The sequence below is a fragment of the Leguminivora glycinivorella genome, chromosome 12 (genome assembly GCF_023078275.1).
Source record: "Leguminivora glycinivorella isolate SPB_JAAS2020 chromosome 12, LegGlyc_1.1, whole genome shotgun sequence".
Classification (NCBI taxonomy): domain Eukaryota; kingdom Metazoa; phylum Arthropoda; class Insecta; order Lepidoptera; family Tortricidae; genus Leguminivora; species Leguminivora glycinivorella.
In genome coordinates, this window is record NC_062982.1 from 13,646,332 (window position 1) to 13,669,634 (window position 23,303).

Below are 23,303 nucleotides of genomic sequence, written 5' to 3' on the forward strand. Positions count from 1 at the left end.
ACTTCGCCTGTTAGAATCGAGGTGTTTATCAAATCCGTAATAGCAGATAATGTCCGCGGAAGTGTCAGTAATATCATATCGTACGTTATTTCGTCATACCCCATAGCATTAGACTTTGTACTAAGTAATAGCTTTGTTACCAACGTGTCATCGACAGAACGTAGACTAAAAGTGGAAGAACCATACCGATGGGTATCAAAAAAAGCTAAAGTGGCATCGTCTACAATATTGCTTCCTGGAACTTTAAGAAAATTATCATTTATTACTGAAGGGTCATTAAATGTGTGAGGCAAAGTAGAGCTATTTTTAAAATCAGGTATTACGTTAAGCTTTAGATTTTTCCATAAAGTCTTAGGGTTGTTTAAATTAATGTTGATGTGTTGCTCGAAATAGGCCTTTTTTTCAAAGTATAAACTACTGTTAACCAGATGTTTCAATGATTTGTAATTTAGTTTATCGCAGTCTTGCTTACTTTCTTTATATTTTTTGTGTGCCTTGTTACGGAGACTCATCATATGGCGAACATTGTCAGTAAGCCAAGGTTTAGCAGCCTCTTTTAGAATTTTTTTTTGGACTGGTGCATATAAATCAAAGATTTCCAATATATATTTGTTAAATAAGGCTAGCTTATCCTCGAGTGGCTCTAGGCATGCGATGCTATCCCAGGGTAACTGATTTAAGTAACTGTTGAAACAATCCATATTTTCACAACATTGTGACTTAATAATAAGGTCTGTTATATTTAGTCCATCACTTTCATCAAAATAGACCAGTTCATTTTAGATTCCATTAACTCTCAAATAGTCCTTACACCCTGGCGGGTGTTGCCGCTGCGTGTGTCCCATGATACAGGCAAGGGCAACATCCGCTCGGTGTACCCCTTACATTTCATTAAAGTGTCGAAAGGGCCTCTACGTGTTGGCTTCGGCCCCGCGCACGCCTCCCAAAGGTCCGGAATACCATTGTTCCGTGATGGGAAAGACAGGTCTGTTAATTTTGTCTTTACGGTAAGCGACAATGTGTTAACTTGTACTTGACAACGTCACATACAAGTATCGTGGATATATTGAAACGCCGTGGACGTAGGCAAGGCTTTCTTATTGCTTATGACCCGACCGCCCACGCATTACGACATGTAAACAAGTCCCCGACGTTTCCCATTAAACACACGTTACAAGCCGAGCTACCCCTCCCCGGCTCCACCCGGGGCTAATTAATACATCAACCTTTATCAAATACATCGATAACATGGAAAATGTTTATCTTAGCGGAGAAAGGTAACTATTATTTACAGTTTGATGGCATAGCCTGAAAATGATATGTGTCAGTTAAATCATACTTTGGAATTAGTCTCAAAGTTATGATTAATGTATAACCATAGGGATTGTTTACTACTGTATATGTACCAGTGGCGGCTGGTAAAAATTTCTGCTAGGCAACATTGAGCAAAAAGAAACCTTCCTTAACATTAGGTACTTTACTAGTAATCAATTTTAGGCAAGCCGGTGGGAATCGGCTTGTATGGACCAGCCGCTGCTGATATGTACTTATATATACTGTACGTAGTTGAATTATGTAGTTGTCTGCGTGACAGAGTGATAAGGATAAGGACAGCGTTGGTCAATTTTAATTACAAGGCGATACGAAGTGACTGTTACTTTCTTACCCTAGGTATATAGATATATCCTGCAATCTCGCGCGTGAATGGTCTGTATAACATTTCGTCCTTGGTATATTTTTTAGAATATCGTACGTTTATTACTAAACTACATTTCTATAAAAGCATGAGCAGAATGTCTTAAAAAATGCATCAAACATATGAATACTTCATAATTAGGTACTACTAAGTAGTAGTTACTACCCACTCTATGAAAAAATAAAAACCATACGGCGCTTGGACTATGTATAGGTAATTAAATTCTGGGTGCAACAACGCATGTTAAAAAGATCCCTATAAATAAATAATGCAGTCTTGCCATAATACGTTAAAGGTGCTGATGTGAACACAATATGCTGGTAAATAAACAGACTCCACATATTTTACGATCAATGAGAAAAGTCTGTTTTATTTCGCTTTCGAATAAAAAGAGAAATTTTATTATAATCAGTCTCAACTTTCCCTATTCACGGCCTACTCGTTCTCGGTCCCATCAGTAGTAAATTCGGCAAATGTTACGTAATATTGGTACTGTAATAATAATAAAACCTGGTTCATAGCTTCGTATTACACAAGTTTGTATGTATTTTTAAATGATATAAAATAGAAGATTACTTATCGGAAAAATTCAGATTGTTTAAGTTCCCTGACCAAACTTTCAGTTTTTAGAAGGACAGGATGGCATTATTTTGCTAGATGCTGTACTTTTTCTCCGTTTGCCCCTCCAAAATATTTCACTCCGCTACTGAACGCTCGTTGGAGGCAGTCAGTAATTTGCATGACATTTTAAAGTAATTATTTAATGCCGCTGACGAAGCATAAGTAATGAGGCCCATTATCCCATGAATAGCTAATATAATCCTAAACTTCGTAGCGGCCGTATGGACGGCTCCGAGACTCAGCAAATAAACTGCCTTAAAGCGTCCCACAAAAATATGCCCGAATTAAGCCATAATAATAGTCTTTAAGTCTGTGATATAAGAACTCGGACTAAGATTTTATTTTCGTAGCTGTGCTTTACTACCCAGTAATTAATTCTGTTCGCTTTAAACTTTAGCCGGAAGTTTTTCAATTGCGCAGGATGCAACGTTAATATTGTACAACTCGACAAAGGCTTCACAAATTCAAGAGATTGTTTTTATAGTTATCCCTCTTTCTTTATACAAATTAATTCTATCTATATGTAGGTATTTACGTGATTGGTACTTAGCCTATAAAAACCTTAATATACCTATTGTAACTATACCTACATATATTATAGTCCTGGCAGGCGAGCATGGTCGCGTGATAAACGATATACCGTCAGGCCGTCCATTTCGCACTATTTGTAAGTGCGATAAGGACGCACCGATGCGATAAAGTTTATCCAACTAGTGTGCTACGCCCGCTGTAGCACCTAAATTAAAAATAAAAATTCTTTGTATTTTATATCATACCTACTGAATCTTTGTTTAACAATCTAGTTGAGTTGCCTTATGTTAGAGCCTGTCAATTAATTTAAAAAACCGGCCAAGAGCGTGTCGGGCCACGCTCAGTGTAGGGTTCCATAGTTTTCCGTATTTTTCTCAAAAACTACTGAACTTATCAAGTTCAAAACAATTTTTCTAGAAAGTTTTTATAAAGTTTTAATTTTCTGATTTTTTTCATATTTTTGAAACATATGGTTCAAAAGTTAGACGGGGGGGAAACACTTTTTTTTCCTTTAGGAGCGATTATTTCCGAAAATATTAATATTATCAAAAAACGATTTTAGTAAACCCTTATTCATTTTTAATTACCTATCCAACAATATATCACACGTTAGCATTGCAATGAAAAAAAAATCACTCCCCACTTTACGTGTAGGGGGGGGTACCCTAATAAAACATTTTTTTCCACTTTTTATTTTTGCACTTTGTCGGCGTGATTGATGTACATATTGGTACCAAATTTCAGCTTTCTAGTGCTAACGGTTACTGAGATTATCCGCGGACGGACGGACGGACGGACGGACAGACAGACAGACAGACGACATGGCGAAAGTATAAGGGTTCCTAGTTGACTACGGAACCCTAAAAAAGAACCATATCACAATAAAAAAGATAAAATAAAGAAAATAAATTCCATCAAAACACGTAATTTAATAAATAAGCCAAGCCTCGCAAGCTAACTTTCCACCATAAAAAGTTATGAGATGTGCCGTACAGCGCTAAAGTCTTATTTTTGTATCATCGAAATCTTCAATAAAAAACAAATTTTGATATAAGTAGTGTAATCTCACACATAATCACACATGTTCATCTTATATTACTATAATATAGAACTTGCTTCATCGTTATAATCGATAGAGATTAGTCAAAATACATTCACTAGATAACGAATGTCTTTAGTAAGTTAAATATTAACCTCTTGTGATGTTATTGTACTTAAACCTTTCATAGAATTAGATTTTATGAGAGATTTTGTGGTGTTCCTTACAAATCTTATGACCCATGTGCAATTGTGCACTTGTGCTGTATCAGGTTTCATTCAGTTTTCCATCCATTACAACGCCTCACTTTAGGCTCTTGTCCTCATTAGTCTAGTTAATACTACATTTGTGTGTAATCGATAGAATTCGTATCCACACATATCAAATGAACGGTCATCATCCTCATTGCGTTATCCCGGCATTTTGCCACGGCTCATGGGACCCTGGGGTCCGCTTTGACAACTAATCCCAAGATTTGCAAGACCGAAAAGCGACTGGCAAATATCAAATGACATTTCGCACATATAGGTAAATTCCGAAAAACTCATTGGTGCGAGCCGGGGTTCGAACCCACGACCTCCGGAACGAAATTCGCACGTACTTACCGCTTGGCTACCAGCGCTTTTTATCAAATGAACTGTATAGGTACCAGTGGCGGCTGGTGAAAATTTCTGCTAGGCAACACTTAGCAAAAAGAAACTTACAGAAACTTACCTAAACATTAGGTACTTTACTAGTAATCAATTTTAGGCAAGCCGGTGGGAATCGGCTTTTATGGACCAACCCCTGCTGATAGGTACGTAAACACAAATACGATGTATTAACTAGGCTTGTGTCGTTCACGAACTATGAACTGTTAGGAATAAAATCCCATCAATGACCGAAATGAACTGAATCTTTCCGTGGTCTGAGAATCGGTCTTTGCTCATTTAGTTCAGTATAGGATCGGCGAGCGCGAGCGGTTTGGATCGAGAACGAATGTGTGACTGCGCCGACCGAGAGCGAGAGCTACTTAGCAGAGCAACAAAAAAAGTCAAGTTTTCATATTAAACTTCGGTTACTTACAACCTTTCGGCCCGGAATGTTACTATCTGTGGACTATTCGTATAATTTTGACACTATTCGGTCCCATTCGTTCTGATCTTTCCGACCGCAGTGATCGCTGGTCTGGCTGAACTAAATGAGCAAAAGACCTAAAAGAGCAAACTAGTTCATGGGAGCGATTGAACGAGATCGGAGCGCTCCGATCAACGAACGAAACGGCACAAGCCTAGTATTAACGTGCCAGTAAATTGATATGTACCTACTATTACTTTAGCTGCAGAGTCCCATGATGAAATAATGCGCCTTCGTGGTTTCGTCAAATCCCCGCTTTGTGCAACCAACGCGACGTTACGAACAAAACCTGCAATTTCATGCCCCCTTCAACAATATCTCGACAACGTGTTAAGCTCGAAATAACTGGCCTAAAAAACGTTAAAACTAATTTCTGCCAAGCGAAGGTAGGTTACCTACTTCAATCTTAAAGTTTAATCTTACTCTTCCACTTGACAAATGTCACAGAAATTGTAGCGTTCGCTCCAACCGCGACCGTTAACGCTTTTTGAGCATTTCCTCGTCCCAAAAAGATAAGCAATTTTGTAATACGGACATCAGAACCATTACGTGAAATAAAATTAACAATAACTTGACGTTTGTTTACGCGATCTCCACCATTGAATATTATAATTATGGTTGATAGTATCATTCGTCTACCTAGCAGTATACTTAATGGATAAGTTAATTAATAAATCATTTTTTTTGTAACTGTCATTATTTTAGATTGTGTGATGCCAACATTATAAACATAGGATAGAGTTTAGATGGATGCTGAAAATAGCCTAGAAGAGCAATCGTGTTGTATGTCGGGGACGCGTAATTACATTCCATTGTTGTTCCACCCCCGCGCGGCCGCGGAGCCACGTGATACCCTCAAATGTCTATTGGGGTACTTTCCAGCGCTAAGGAAATAAAAGGGGAAGTTAAGCAACGTCTTTTTAGGATTCCGTAACTCGAAAGGAAAACACGGAACCCTTAGAGGATATCACTTTGTTATCTGTCTATCACCCTTATTCTCAGGCACGCCTGTAGGCCTAGCACATGATGGCCGCGGGAGTATGTCGCCGCGAGATAGATGCCACGTCTTCTTCTAACTGTATTAATGACATAAGGACGGGTAGTCTATCTCGCGGCGACATACTCCCGCGGCCATCATGTGCTAGGCCTACTGGAGGTATCAAGCTGGAATTTATATCAAATACTCAGCTACTGCCCTTTGGAGCTGTAAAAAAAAAGACAATGCCGTAAGACAGCCGTTTATACCGCAAATGTTTGACACTCGTAAGGGAATCAAAACCTGCTACTTCCCGTGAACTCAAAATCTAGAAATTTGCTACGAAAGAACGCCTTATAGCACACATATCTAAAGAAAAAATTGCGAAAACCGTAAATTTTTAGCTGCATCCTATATTACTTATAAATATTTTTAATAATTTTAAATTTTGTTCGGAACCCTCGGTGCACGAGTCCGCCTTGCACTTGACCGGTTTTTTTTTACTTCGTAGTAACTAATTAAGCACCTGAGCTAAAGACAGACAGTCATCTTTATTTACGATAGATAATATGTACTTGCCAAGTATTACTTGGATACAGTAAGCCAGTAGTGGAAAGCTCTCGTTTTACGTGGAAGTTGAGTTGCAGTTGTCGTTTCACGTGGAAATTCTAAGGTAAAATTAGACTAAAAGGTCGGACAAGCAGCACTAGCGTATGATATTGCAATTATTTAGGAGAATACTTAATGTTAAATAAATAAAGTCACACTAAGGAAACATATCCTTTTTCACTGTACCTACTACCTATCGTTCGTTATACATTGGCGGGATTGGCAGAAATACAACTGTAGGCTAAATGACGGAGCTTTAGTGTCATTAAGCCTGATAGCGTTTTGAGCGCAGCCACAAAGCAGGTCAGCTTCAAACAAAGCCGTGTTTGAGTTACCAAAACAAAACGTAACCCAATTTGCGATTCAGCCATAATTTGTGTAAAAAGCTTAGGGAATCGATGTTTTGTTATCCGTGTCGTTAATGTTAATTCCCCGTAAAAGGAAAAGCCGCTGGGACATGACGATCGTTTATGTGACATTAAAGGATGCGGACGGTTCTCGAGCCATATGTTGTCAGCAATTAGAGTTGTAATGTAAATAGCGTCAGGCAACAAGTGGGTCACCCAGGGCCGTGACCCCCTCCGCGCCCCGCGCTCTAGCGATAGCGGGTCATGAACACCGCCTGTTCATGACCTACTTTATCTTTTAAATCTGCCGTTACCTACGCCGACTACGATCGTAATATCTTCGGCACAGGTACCAATAACTTTGATGTGTTTTTAAACTTTGATTACTTTTCTTCCAACTTCGTGGTCGGAGTGCTATGAGGGTAACAAGACTCCATTAGTTAGCTATGTAATATATATCTATCTCTAAAAAGTTCCTAAATATTTTGATATGATTCTTGTCGTGAAATAAACTTTAAAACGACATTGAATAAACAGTTGTCTGATTTTAAGAGAAGCTTCATCAATACAACGGGGTTTCGTTATCACTTACTCAAGTATGTTAATTTACTGTTTGTGTTTTTTCCTCTATAAACCCTTTTGTTTGGTAACTGAGTTCGAGTTTTTAAGTTAAACTTGTGTTGAGCTACAGTGTCTTGAATTAAAAGTGTTTTTTTTTTAAATAAGTGAATTATTCGTCGAATTACATTATTATAAGATTTATAAGCGTAGTTTTTAGGAGATTGAGAGTAGATTTGTGGGTACGCAAACTACAGTGAAACTATCTAAACGCTCCTATATTATGAAGAGATTACGAAGGGCGAGAGTTGGAAATACATAGATTGAGATTTGGAAGATTGAACAGAACTGTTTTTTCTATTTTATTTTGTACCCCTTCCAGAATCTCTTTCTCGGCAAAGCCTCAATAAGCGCGGTTGCAAATTTGATTTATAATTTAACCGTAGGGCAAGTCACGAACGCTTGGTGGCAAATTCAATAACGTCAGGAGCGCGGGCAGCGCTGGCGAGCGGCGTACGCGCTCCCTGAGGGCAGCGAGGCAGAGGCCTCGAGGCAGCTCTAATATTCATGAGACTCTAACTACGAGAGGCCAGTTTAATTGTATAAGTACCAACATGATTGTATTTTCTTGGAAAAAAAAACATTTTTTTAATAAACAAATTTTTAATACATGATATTATAAGACATTCTTACACAATTTGACTGAGTCGCACGGTAAACTCAAGAAGGCTTGTGTTGTGGGTGCCCAGATGACGATATACTAATAACTACATACATAGAAAACATCAGGAACAAATCTCAGTGTTGATGTATCACACAAATAAATAAAATACCCTTTCCGGGATTCAAACCCAGGACCGCGGCTTACCAGGCATCAGGACCACGACCCGCCTATTGTACAAAACAAGAAAAAACCAGTTGATTTCGCCTTACCGTTTTGCAAGTGGTTTTAGGAGCAACCGGTACCCCCGAGACCCCCATTATCTCGGAACGGCTATAGTTTCCTTTCCTTCCGCGGCGCGACTCGCCGCCCTTTACGAGTACAACGTCCGCTTGGAGTTAGCTTTGTTCAAGGCTTACAAGGTTCCTTCCGCTGAACAGAAAATGGCTTTTTTGACATTTACGTAAAATATAGCGAGTTCATTATTTCAAGGTTTGTAATTAATTTATAGATTTTCTTTTTTATTTCTAATATAAGAAGTTAAGGAACAAAACATTATTAATCCCGGTATTATTTTGCATTCGCCAGCTAATAATAGCTACTTCACGGAGGTGACAAAGGAGGAAAACAATATGTGTACAGAGGGTTGTGACATTCTCAATACACCCTTTCAGCAACGTTATTGAACGAGTGGAGTAGACACGACTCGAACCAACAGCCAAACGGCAGTGGAGTTCGGGAGACGGCAATATTGATTTCCCCTTCTGATGTATTTCAGACTCCATCTGTTGCTCTCCATAAAATTTACGATAGTATTACTGAGTCGTTATTTTTGTATGAAGAGTTTTATCGCTCCGTGGCGACGCTTCCCGCGACACGACTTTTTCTTTGACGCGTTGTGACTTTTATTTTCGATGGAGCTTTTTACAGCTGTTTTGGTACGAATATTTGTTTAGAAGTATGTTAAGCCGTTAAGAATATTTGTTTAGAAATATGTTAAGAATATGTTTAATCTAAAGTTAAAATAAGCAATTTAAGTACATGGTTACACAAATCTTTGCCTACAACAAAACTATGTACGTATGTAGATTGGTGTACGATTTCATCATAATAATCATTTATTAAAAAAACCGTAATCCAAAATAATTATCATCCTCACGCAAGTTTAGTTCAAACTTATATTTATAAACTACAAAAAACATGAAAACTATAGCTATCTATACTTGTACATAGTATTTCAAGACCCAAAGGAAACATTACCATCCAATCAATATATATACAAATGTTATGTATGCTCCTCATCTAATACACCCACTACATTTCCCGAGGCGTCAACGAAGGTCTGTTTTTATTTAATATTAACAAATCAAACTAGGCAGTAGTTACTTAAAAATTATTTAGATTATGGAAGATATTTACGACAGAATCTTGTATTTTCAGATGGTGGCGACGGAGGACACAGCAAACACGGTGCCGGGGCAGATTGAGGCGCCCGGCACCTTCGGCAAGCTGCGGCAGACGCTCTCCTCCAGTCTACTCACGGCTCAGGACAGAGGTACGACTAGCGAGGCAACTCACCAAACACGGGGCCGGGCTAGATCCTGGCACTCTCCTCCAGTCTACACTGAGAGAAATTTGCATTGTGAATTTAACAAGTTCGACTTGTTGCGGTTTATCCGTTTGAATCAGCCAAACGTATGTTTAAAACAATATGTGTCAGGTTGTTTTTATAAAATCGACTTGTTGATTCAAATATATTGCCGATTCAAATGACAAGTAGCTTGTTGTTTGAACCAAAGAGCACGTAGGCGCTATTTTAACCAAAAAACTTGTTGAACGAACATGAAAACTGGTTGTATTTTCTCTCAGTGTACTCACGGCCCAGGACAGGAACGAGTACCGAGCCAGCTCAACACGGTGCCTCGATCTGCCTGGCACCGTTCTCACGGCCAACCTGCTCAAAAAGACAAAGACACGAGTAGTGAGGAGGTAGCTCACCAATTAATAAAATAAATTAATAGGTAGGGCACAATCTTACACAAATCACTGAGCCTCAAACTAAGCAAAGCTTGTAATATTAGGTACTTACTACTAGACACGTACTAGATGTCGAAATCGACCTACAAATAAATGAATAGATACAATGCAACGTATAATATGTCATGCAGAAAACACTTGTGACTAGGAACAAATTTAATATTTGTGTTTTGCACTTACCTAGATTTAAACCCAGGATCAGGGGCTTCATATCCACAGGGAGAGATTGATCTTTATTTACATCCTTAAGATGATGTCATTGATGTCCCATGCAATCTTACTTATTATTACGTATAACCCTATCATTATCAGGGACCTTCAGTACAGTCACAATCATTGCAACAAATAACTTCGTGGAAATCTTCTTCCAATTCTTAAAAATATTTTCTTAAATACAAAACCTAAAAGTAATCAAACCCAACAAGAAATCTCTTTGTTATCCCGGCTGAGAAAGTTGCGTTGTAAATTGCTTGAGCTTATCCCACGTTCTATTTTGTTAACATATCATTGCAGTAAAATAATATGTTCTTAGGATATCGTACTTGAACGTAATTTACGATTTTTTACGAGAAAAACATAATAACAACAATGTAATGCCAAAGGTAAATTAATAGAATAGGTATTTGTTAAAGTTAGCTCTGAACTTGATAAATAGCTTCAGGCACAACTTGCATGATATTACATATTATAGATGTTCACTTGGTTATAGATATACGCGCGAGGTAGGTGCTTACAATATTGCTGTCGCTACGTCTCCGGAGAAGCTTCAGAGTATGGTAGACAAATTCAATGCGGCGTGCAGACTCTTTTCTATGTCCATTAACGTCAAAAAGACAGTCATAATGGCTCAAGGCACAAATCGAGACCCAACCATACAGTTGGATGATCTGCCTCTGGAGGTTGTTGAAAGTTTCTGCTACCTGGGTTCAACCGTGACCAATAATCTGTCACTGGATGCAGAGATTAACATCCGTATTGGTAAGGCATCCACGATGTTTGGGAGGCTCAGTACAAGAGTATGGGACAATAAACATCTTACAGTAAACACGAAGGTGATTGTTTATCAAACATGTATTTTGTCCATGCTCTTGTACGGTTCTGAAACTTGGACGTCGTATGCTAAACAGGAGAGAAAATTAAACAACTTCCATATGCGCTGTCTTCGACGCATTTTAAACATCTCATGGAAGGATCGAGTCACAAACGAGAGGGTACTTAGCATCGCACGTTTACCCAGCATCGCAGCAGTCTTAAAACAGAGACGTCTGCGGTGGTTGGGACACGTGCATAGGATGGAGCCCTCTCGTTTGCCACGTAAGACTCTCCTGAGTGAAATAGCGCACGGGAAACGACCGGTTGGGAGACCAATGCTTCGTTTCAAGGATAGTGCGAAACGAGACATGTTATCCTTCCGGATCGATCCCAGCGCTTGGGAAAAGGAGGCAGAAGACCGCGACCACTGGAGGAAAACCCTGGGCCACGGAGTTGCTGCTCACGATGAAGCATGGTTCAACCTCCTTCACACTAGGCGAAAACTGAGACACCAACGCGCTGATTTACCACCTTCGTCATCTAGCATGATATTCTCCTGCCAGTTGTGCGGCCGCGGCTGCCGTTCTCGCATCGGACCTACCAGTCATTTGCGTAAATGCCGCAATCTTACGGACGCTGCTTAATACATCATAATAATTGATGTCAAAGGCCCATGATGATGATGAGGTGCTTACATAAAATTAATAATTGTGGGCGGCTACAAGAAGAATAGTAGAAGGTTATCTGGATTCTAAATATAATTCTTAACTAAAATTAATATTTATTTTAATTAAGAATTATATTTAATTTTAATTAAGAATATATTTAATTAAACTCATAGTAAAACTTACCGACGTACATTTCACACACGTGTGTCACGTTCCGACTCTTGTTTCTGTGTTCCTTTTCCGCTATCGTTACATTACATTATACATAATGTAAACATGTAATTATAATGTATTTAAATAGAGGAACATCACGATTTAAAGACATTGTAGTCGTAACATATATAATTATACCCACCGCTGCAGAAACATGCGTAACTTGCGTAAGTCCAAAATGTGCTCGGTATTATTCCGCAAACAATATCCGTTTAGCAAACAGATGAGTGAAATTGTAAATAGTACGAGCCCAAATTCCATCACTAATTCCGAAACTTGAATTTTCCGTTTGCAAAGTCTTTGAAGCTTAGTCGAACTGAAACTCGGCGTAACAATTATAACGCAAAGAGCATTGTTAATTAGAACCGCCCAAACTCCGTTATTGTCCGAAACAAAATTATCTCCTGTAATAAAGGAATTCTCTTCAGTTGTTCCCAATTCATTTGCTTATGCCTACTCAGGGTGCCATCGCTCGCCGGTCTGATATAACTAAATATCATTAATTTTAAATGGAAAGATGAAGATTTATTTTTCACTGAGGTTTGTTTTACTAATTGTCTTTTGTAATTATTTTATTACTCTGATATGATATTAGTTACTTGAAACAAAATAATATTATTAAGAAATAGGCCACGAAAAATATACGCTAGCACTAAACACCTGCCTGATAAATTCATTTTTAAAGGTCACGTTCCTCTTTTGACCCACGTAATCCCCTGGAAATTTGACAAAGGTAGGTGACAAGCGAAACACATGTAACATATGTGCTCTTATCGCGATAGGTGTAAATTCTGTAGCGAAAGCTGCCGGGGTATGTGTTGGAGTAGATGGAGTAAAGTTTCACACTTGACTAGTTTAACCCTTATTTACGCGTCTCTATGGACTCGCAGTGCGATTATTTCATTCCGCGGGTAAACTACTGCTATGAACTCACAACTTATTTACGCTAAATGAAAACCTTTCTACTGTAGTATTTCTGGACGCTCTATATAATTTTTAACCGACTTCTTTACTGAAAATAAAGAAGAAAGAGGTTATATATTCGGGTTCATTTTATGTATGTTACCTGATTACTCCGAGTCCCTTGGTCCGATTTCAATAAATCTTTTTCAGTACAGATGGTGTATTTTTTACGCACTAGTACGAGAAGTGGTTCATTATATAACAGGTCGAAACTTCGGAGGCTCATCTGTACTGAAAAACGTCGTACGATGCACGTGCAAAAAGGAAATTCGTAACTCGTGTCGATTTAAAACACTCCCTTCGGTCGTGTTTTAATTTATCGCCACTCGTTTCGAACTTCCTTTTTTACGCACTTGTATCGTAATGTACTATTTTTGTTTGAAAGGAGCTACCTCCAAGGTAGTCCTATATTAATCTGGAGCTGTTCTGATGATGGGATCCATGAAGTGTTGAGGGAACTAAATTATACATATTATTATTTAAAATTTATATCAGTGTGGGTTGAAAGGTTAGGTACTTGATAGGGTAGTCTTGAGAAATATATGCGATTCCTAGTTCTAGTAATTAAACGTTTGAGGGCGCTGTTAGTTTTCGTTCTAGTTCTATACAGTGACACTACTTTTCATATTCTGACGTTAAGAAGTAGAGACTCTTATGTTAAGACTTTGTATACATATGATAATATGTAGGTATACGAGTTGATACTCTAGCTTTAGAGCTAATACTCTTGTGAAGTTCATCAAGCTTACGCTCGCCCCAATAGCGGGTCAATTCCATCATACTTCGCGTGAATTTGGGACAATAACGTGCAGTATTTGACAGCAACTCAGAAAAGTTCGCGCAGGAATTTATGAGCATTTCTCAATATTCACATAGCGGGATATGACGGCGAGCGCTCTTTGTTGTTGGCGAATTCCTCGCGGCTCACCTCCGCGCCAGCGCCACCTAGACACAAACTGCGGACTTATTTGAATTCCCCTCGTTTCATTATAATTCAGAAATTCAACACAATATGCCGAATTTAATTCAAATGACGGTGAATTTATGTGGCTTTAATTCACTTAATTCGTTCACCAATTTCTTGTTGACTTATATATGTGTGTAAATCTAAAGAAATATCTGACAAATATCTACTTGTACCTAAAATTTAGGTACGAGTACTAACGACACTTCGTTGCGTACTTAATCAGTAATCATGATAAAGATTTAGACGAATTGCAACCGGCGACTGCCCGCCAACTGCAACGCCGGCGTGCGGCCCTGTCTCCGTAGTTTTGAGTGAAATTCATACGGCTACTATGAAATTCCAATTTGTAATTAAAACCGTTTCATATTCCGAGTGTAACAAAGAGACAAAGGGCGAGCGACTACATCACTGAACAAGTGAACATCGGGATCGAGACCAAATGTTTCGCGCTTTATGTTTTTGTTCTAGTTCATATCTGAAGCATTAAAAATTGTTGCACTTAAGTAAATACTTTTACGAAGCAAGTTATAAACTCGGACCATTTTATGTCATAAAGCTCTCTCTGAAACTTGTTAAATGATAAGAGTAAAGTTTGTTAATTTCCCATAAAATGTTAACAAACTTGCTTACATAGTTTCACAAGCGCAAAAATGTAACTACGAGTATTTGACAAGTACTTGGTTGGTTATGTATTTGGTGTGAAAATATAAAACAATTTATTTCAAATTATTCATTATCTATTTAATTTATTTAGTCTACGAGTATAGTGCTACGAAACGACGTCAAAAATACGCTACGCCGTAGCGGCAGCTACGCTTCGTCTAAATAGCCATAATGTGGTTACTACTTAATTAGAGTCACTTTTTTGATTTTACAACCGACAAGCTGCTGAAAAGCTAAAAATAAGTAAATATTGTAAGAATAATCTGCCTACACTTTCATATATAGTCACTTCCTCCCTTGCAACCATCCGTGTAATAGTTCCAGGGAATTATAATCCTCCTGATCACTAGGACTCTATACATATACATCAAATATAATGTAAGTACATTTATATTTGATACATTCGCTGTTTAGGCTTAAAGCAAAAAAAGTTCAGAGAACAGAATTAACTTTCACATTTATAATGACTGTTATTCTCAGAATTTGTGAATATTCTGAAATGTTTTTATTCAATTGAAAGCTGCGAAAAATGTACCTAATAGAATGACCGATTTATATTTACAACGTTTGATTTGGGTCAGCAATTATCCAAATGAATAATAACATGCTCTCAGACACAAATCACATGCAAATGTTTTAATTAAATTAATGACAATTCAATTGTTTGTAGCAGTGTAATCTAAAAACATGCACGAGGAATTATAATATAATATGCATACGAGGGTCATGCCAAAAGAAATCAGATACTCAAAATTTACATACTTTATTCTTTATTACAGCTATCTATTTTTTCGAAGTATTCACCGTGAACACGTATACACGTTTTCATCCGTCTAAACCACTTAGAAAATACCGATGACCACTCTTCTTTAGACACCTCAGAAATTTCGTAATTATACGCAGCCAACGCATCTTCTTTGTTCTCAAATCGCCTTCCTTTTAATTTTTCTTTAATTTTAGGGAAAAGATAAAAAATCACAGGGGGCTAGGTCAGGGGAATATGGGGGGTGGGGCAGAATAGTCACGTTTTTTGAGCTGAAATAGTCAAGTGTTCTAGCGGAAGTGTGCGGGGCAGCGTTGTCGTGGTGCCAGAGCAGGTGCCGGGTTCCTGACTTCGGCCGCTTGTCACACCAAGCTGACAGTACTCTTGGGGCACAAACTGTCACATACCATTCTGAATTAACTGTCTTTTGATCTTCTAGCACTATTGTAGCAATATGTCCCGTCTTGCAGAAAAATGAGGCAACCATTTGTTTTTGTGTGCTTCGGGTTCGGCGACATTTTGTTGGCGTCGGCTCATCTTCAAAACACCATACTGTGGACTGTCGCTTTGTTTCGGGATCGTAGTTATATAGCCATGTTTCGTCACCTGTAAGTATATCATATACGTTTTTGTTCTCGCCTGCGTCGAATTTATCTATCATAAATTTGCACCAATCCACGCGACGGTCTTTCTGTAAATCGGTGAGCTTGTGCAGCACCCATCTTGAACAACGCTTATGAAGAGACAGTTTACTATGAATTATAGTTTGCAATGCTGCTGATCCAATGCCCAGTTCACGCTCGAGCTCTACATATGTAATTCGTCGGTTCACACGAATATTTTTTTCCACAGTCTTTACATTTTCTTCAGTGACTGCGGTTGGCAGCCGTCCGGTCTTCGCCTCATCTTCAAAGCTCTCCCGTCCTCTTTTAAATTCAGCAAACAAATTGAAAACAGTTGCACGTGAACACGCAGACTCTCTAAAAGTCGAGACTAAAAGTTCAAAACACTCTTGAGGTGTTAAACCTTTTTTAAAGTCATAATATATCATAACACGAAAATCACGTCGAGTAAGCTCCATTGTTGCGGAAAATTCCCGCCAAAATTATTTAGAAAAAAAATAATTAAAAAACCGGCCAAGAGCGTGTCGGGCCACGCTCAGTGTAGGGTTCCGTAAGTATTTTTTCTCGAAAACTTCAACCTATCAAGTTCAAAACAATTTTCCTAGTTCTACTTTTGTGATTTTTTTCATATTTTTTAAACATATGGTTCATAAGCAGATAACCTCTGACCTTATTCACATTATATCACACGGTGTAAAAAAATAAGCTCCACTTTACATGGCCAGTAAAACATTTTTTTCATTTTTTATTTTTGCAAATGACCATGGAGTATCTAACTTACTTTATCCGGCGGATGACGGACGGACAGACGTACGGACGGACGGACGGACGGACAGACAGACATGGCGAAACTATAAGGGTTCCTAGTTGACTACGGAACCCTAAAAAGGAATCCTAAGAATTTCCAAGTGTTCCATTTTTAAATTTATAAGCAGATAACCTACCTTTACATTGGTGTATAACTGGCCAGTATCAATCAAATGACCATGGAGTATCTAACTTCTTTTGGCATGACCCTCGTACGGTACGAGATACCGTTAAATAATATCAATTTTTTATGTTTATTTTATTGTCACTTTTTTATGGCTTTGCTACTTAATCGAGCTTGAGCCTAAAACAAGCAATATGAATATGTAGACATAATGTAAAACATATTTATAATTCTTACTTTAGGGACTATATCGATAATCACATAAATTTAATACTATATGGGCGGAGCCGTGGACATAGGCAGTCGAATATTTCGCGTTTAGCCTGAAAAACCTAAGCATTCCGTACTTATTTCTAACAAGCAGAAAAGTCTGCTCACGATACTACTAATTTTTATATTAAGGAAAAATAAACGAGGCTTCAAGTCCCTCCGGAAGCGTAAATTTTCCTTCAATAAAAAATTCCATATCTACCTTCTTATGAAGTTTTTTAAATAATGTTTCTTTTCTGTCTATAATATCCTAAACTAATGCGTAATAATTTCTCACCACTATGTCCTAGGTGGAATATGTAGAAAGCATATAATGTAAAACAATGTCAATGATCACACCACCCACTCCATCCTGTAGAGCCACAATAATAAATAATGAGATAGTCTCAAAGATTACACAACTAAATCCAAAAGCCCAATAAAACGCCGTGTCTCCGCTCAAGTTTTATACAGAGACGAGAGGAATGTAATGAAGTCGGAATGTATTGAATAAATTAGGCTAATTGCCTTTTTATTTCAGAATTTTAATATTGAGTTCCGCAAAGCATCTCGTGGCTGTCTTATTAATTTATTCGGCAACCGACAAGGTTTTGCAATTTTCTATTCAATTCGGCTTTCGTAGTAAATTAGGTATTGTAATTTAAGTCAATTTTGCGGTTTTAACGGCCGCGGCACTTAATTCTATTTAACTAGGTGTTTGTTTTGGTAAATTATAGGCTTACGAGAACATTCTGAGGAAAGGGTAACTGCAGCTTTGCTGCTAAACATCTAATTAGTGGTTTTCCATTCTTGTCGTGTTTCTAACACTAGAGTAGGTAACACTGGAGCTACAAGTAATGCCCTTAATATGACGCTGTAAACTAAAAGTAGTGAAAGTCTGAAATACTGAGAAGAGGCAGATAGGTAACATATATACAGTGAGTTACCAACAAGTGTTTTTTTTAAAGTAGCGTAATCTTACATAGTTATTTAATTTAACCATGCCCTTAATTTAATTAATAACTAAAAATTTTGACTTTATAAACTTTCTAACAATTTTTTTATTGCCAGCAATGTATAGCACACACACTTTTGTCAAGGGAGCGCAATGACAGCTCATAAGAGTCATAAGTATGAGCGATGTGAGTAATGACAATTAAGAAGTTCACGCGTTACATTGAATGTTGGGATTTCGGAAAAAAAAATTCAGTTATTTTTAATAACTAAGATTTACTGATTTGCACAAACGATTGCTAACTGACTGTATTATTATTGGTTTTAATAAAGGTCCGGGTGGTGGTAACACACTGTATAATATTTTTTTACCTAAAATTATTTTTTGTGTTGCAGTTACAACCAAACTGGGCCCGAGGCAGGTCGAGCCCGTAGCGGAGCCGGCGCCTGCGCCGCCGCCCGCGCAACCACCGCCTGCGCCTGCGGTTAAAACTGAACGGTAAGCCATATAAATTAATCAATTTGTGGTACTCGTACGTACCTATAATATAAATATGTACAATTTACATCCAGTTTTTTTAACAATCACCGCTTAGATATTTTATTTATAAATATTGTAACTGCCTGTCCGGATTTGATATACCTATTCAGTAAATTCTCTTGGTTCAGAGGTTAGGTGGTAACACTAATAACACCGGTAGTTTAGGACATACCAACACGGTAAGGTAAGGGTATGCGTCCACGGGCGACTTTGTCGACGTAACTTTGGACATGGGCTAGTATGATTTTTTCATAGAAACACATCCAAGAGACGCAAAGGCAAATGGGTTAGGGGAAGGTTGCGATCATTGGACCAGCGCCTTGATTGGACCACTTAAATATTTCGAAATCTAATCGTGCTAGACGGAATCCAGTAAGGTACAAGGTGACCTTAAGACTCACCTTGGGCCACCCTGTAACCTCAGTCGCGCCTCGCTTCCCGGTAAAGAGAGGCGCGTCCAAGTGTGTTTCGAGCGCCGTTGAAGTTAAATGACGCGACGGAATAAAATCACGAGATACTCTCGTATTTATACAAATACATTTGCAATTGAATTTGTGTGTTGACGCATAATGCTTAAACATTTATTAATGAGCAAATTTAAAACAACAGTTTCCAGCCATTTGTTTTCTCTATTTTTTTAATAATTTTATTTCTGATATGCTACCTAGTTGCTATCAATGGACCACCTGTAGGTTCTATCATCGGACCGGTCCAATCATGGCAACTTTTTTTTTATTATTAATAGTACTTCAGCCGTGCGCAAATAGACAGTATGTAAGAAAAAACTAGTACATATGAAAATAATATATATAGAGGTATATATTTTGATTGTAAAATTTGAATAAAAAATATTTCATTACAAAATTTATTTTTTGTCTATTTCTATAAGTTTCCTTGATTGGACCATTGGTCTAAATTTCCTAACGGCCCGGCCACGACATTGGTCTAAGCGCGACAGCGGTGAGCGACGGCCATACGTTAGAGCGAGACACAGCGATGGGACTTTTCATTCGCACGTATGGCTGCCGCTCACCGCTGTCGCGCTTAGACCAATGTCGTGGCCGGGCCGTAAGTCCATTGATCGCGACTTTGTGGTCCAATGAAGGCGACTCTGGTCCAAAGGACGCAACAGCTTATGAAAACCTTTTCATGATTTTTCTCCAAATTTATTATACTTTTTATTAGATGTCTGACTTTTTTTATATAGATGTCAAGAATCAAAACTTCTCAAACTAGTTTTTTTTTGACGTAGAGTCTATAAATTATAGAGCAGCGAAGTTAAGTAGCCCAATGATAGCTACCTTTCCCTAATTAGTCTTATCGTATGACAATTTTAGAATGACAATCTGAATGATTTGATATTGGATTGATAATGCATTCTGCAGTTTCTTAAATTAATTTTTAGGTGGTGCTATAGTTCACAATACTATACGTACCTAACCAGATCTTAGACCATGCATTAAATATTCGTACCTCATCAAATATAGGTTTTATCTTACCTTTTTTTTCTCTTGCATCAAATAATAAAATAGTAAATTCTGTATTCGCCCAAGTACTCGATCGTTTGGTTACGAGCGTTCGTTGATTGTAGGGCCCTTGTTCACAAAACGCTTCGTTGTTCATATCGTCGCTCACAGCACTTCGTGACGAGTCCGGAATTCACAATGTTTTCATTTGTAACTCATCGAAACAACGGATACAAAAGGGGAGCTATCTCTTGAATTTCAAATAAATACCCTGATCATGCAAAGTATTTGATAAATGGGATGTAATAGTAATACATAGGTACGTCACTAAGGTCCACTTACACATTCCACGCTTAACTAACTTGAAATGCACCGTTTCAAAACGGTTAAACTACTATATAAACGGTTAACTAGTTGACTGACCCTGGGACGTGTAAGTGTCTCATAGTTATTTGACAATCTAGAAGGAAATTATCAGTTTCATTCAACCCGATATTGTAGTCCGGCCTTATTTTTTTTTAATACTACAAAGAAGTTAAAACACTAGAATTTATCACATATTCACTCTTGTCTTACAACGTTTTAGAGTAGGGAGAGTCCCAGAATGTAAAAGAATACACTCAAAAATAATTATTAATACAGTACATGTACATGTAAATGTTTATTTTTTATTTTTTACTTACCTACATACTTTTCCATGGCGACTTTTAACTTTATTTTATATAAATTAACATTAATGTAGGTATATTTTTTAGATAATAAGATCGTTGACATTTGGATTTATTTGATGAAGTTATTTCTTAACTTATTATTTTCGTTTTCAATATGTATTTCTTTTTATCATACCAAAGACATATGTAACTCCGTATAGACAGCTAAAGTCTAAGAAAAAATACAGCAGCTAAGCAACAGCTAAAGTCTACCTCAAAACCATACAAAAAAAGTTACGGTGACCTAGATGGCGATATACCTTTGGGAGACGCTCGGCTAGATGGCGCTAATATTAATATTTAACATTTTAACACATATCAAGCTAAGAATATAGACCAAATTGCCAAAACTGAGATTCAAAAGTTTTAAGCCTGTGTCGACTGGTGAGAGATAGCAGTCTATGCACTGTGATTACACATTTTACTTTGACTGTAACTCTCTATAATACTCGATCCTCTTTGATTATACTGACATTTTGACCTAGGTTAGCCCTAGCAATTTATACACTGACATTTGTTTTTTATTGTAGGTATATATGACATTGTTTTTATTTTTAATGATTTTATTTGTATGTTCTGTTTTAATTAAGTATAATTTTACGTTGAAGATCTTTTAGTGAAAGCCTTTATTTTATAATTGTGTGAAATACTGTGTTCTTTTTCTTAAAGGGCCCCATATATTTCACGACTGTTGTCTCACCGACCAGACTCTACTGAAACACGGTGTTTAACATGTTCAACGTACTAGTTAGTAGTTGCATAGTGTACTTATTATGTGGTGTCTTAGAGTAATGAAACGAACATTATTTTGAATGGCGATTGCAGGGAAGCGGGCAAGGCGCCGTCGCGGGCGGGAGCGTGCCGCGTGTGCCTGAAGGCGCTGAAGCCGGGCGAGGTGTTCCACACGTGCAACGGCTGCCAGCACCGCGTGTGCGAGGACTGCTCCTCCTACTCCAAGCCGGCTGAGAACGAGGAGGCGGTGAGTATCTGATCTGTCAGATAACGTATAGACGTCCGAAATAGAACACCAGTTTTTTCCGCACTGAATCAGTCTGGTAGCTTAACAATATCAGTGTGCCACATTTCATCAAATTCCGAGGTCACCATTTGGTATTATAACAGATTTTTACTAATCGTTTTTCAGTTACGGAAAACAATAATAAATATACCGATCTAAACTTAGTATTAAAGGCCTTTCCGCTCAGGAAAGTCAGATATGGTTGTCGCTTTCGCGAAAATATGCGCCAATTATTGGAATTGCCGCCAAGCCTCCTCCTTCTATGAGTCATGGTAAAAGTTATACTTTCAACTATTTTTTTTTTGATGGCAGAACTCATGGCGGTGCTCCGTATGTCGGCGTAAAGCTGCTCCACGGTTACCACCCGCAGCACAAGACAGCACGGACTCGCTACTAGACGTGCCAGTGCTGGATTCCTTACAACGGCGACATTCCGAAGCTCGACTGGGCGGTGGCACCTCAAGTACGGGCCTCGCGCCCCCACGCTCCCCTGAGCTACGCCGACACTCAGACGTCTCTCCGGCCTCGCTAAAAGAACTAGAAAAGGTAATGTTTGAAACGTTTATAACACCCACGCGTTCTTGTCGCAACTGGCGCGACTCCATTAATATGTCACGTTTGATGTGTGAAACCCCGAGACTTGAGTCACGTAACTTGAGCATTTCACACCTTCCTGAATTTAGTAAGGTACGACAGGGTTGCCGCTATAAATGATAAATGATGGCGATATCTTCATCTTTATTCTACGCTTTGCTGCATCTGGGTATCGTCAGCTACACAAATATAAGCTCTTTACTAATAAGTACCTGTTTAAAAAATGCATTATTAATTTATTAAGTACGGCAAGATGTCAAAATTGTCAAGTAATTCTCAAAAGAGAAGTAAAAGCTTAGGTTTCCAGGCGGTTTATTAAAAATACTTCTATAATTTTGTTGACCAGCGTACACACATGACATGTCCCAATTTTATTAATGTTTCAGGATAAATGGTTTGAAGTATATTACTCCCGTCAAAAGATTTATTTTCCCCTAAAACATCACGTAACATGCGGTAAACTTAATAAACTCCACATATTGTACAAATTGCCTGAATGCGTCATAATTTCCCCTGCTTGGGTGGAACATGTGTGCCATTTGAGTGAATTTACTTAGTAGCCGACGTTGTGTGCCTAAATGTTTGATAACTGAATTTTCCTCAATTCGAACAAAAATAACATATAATCCGACACACTTTTAGGTAAAACGTGGAAGCCTGATGTATTTCTGATTTCGAGTAAATGTCGTTGGAAAAAAGGAAATTCCACGCAATATCAATCTGCTCAAAAGCGTTACAGATAGTGACATAGATAACG

At 38.1% G+C, this 23,303-nt stretch overlaps 1 protein-coding gene across 1 annotated transcript in view; it reads left to right on the forward strand.

Moving 5' to 3' along the window:
- LOC125232256 (regulating synaptic membrane exocytosis protein 1) overlaps positions 1 to 23,303 on the forward strand; it is a 195,316-nt gene that overhangs the window by 153,470 nt on the left and 18,543 nt on the right. Inside the window, 4 exon segments of the mRNA XM_048137911.1 lie at positions 9,595 to 9,709; positions 18,614 to 18,716; positions 21,760 to 21,913; positions 22,265 to 22,498. Coding sequence (XP_047993868.1) covers positions 9,595 to 9,709; positions 18,614 to 18,716; positions 21,760 to 21,913; positions 22,265 to 22,498 — 606 coding nt within the window.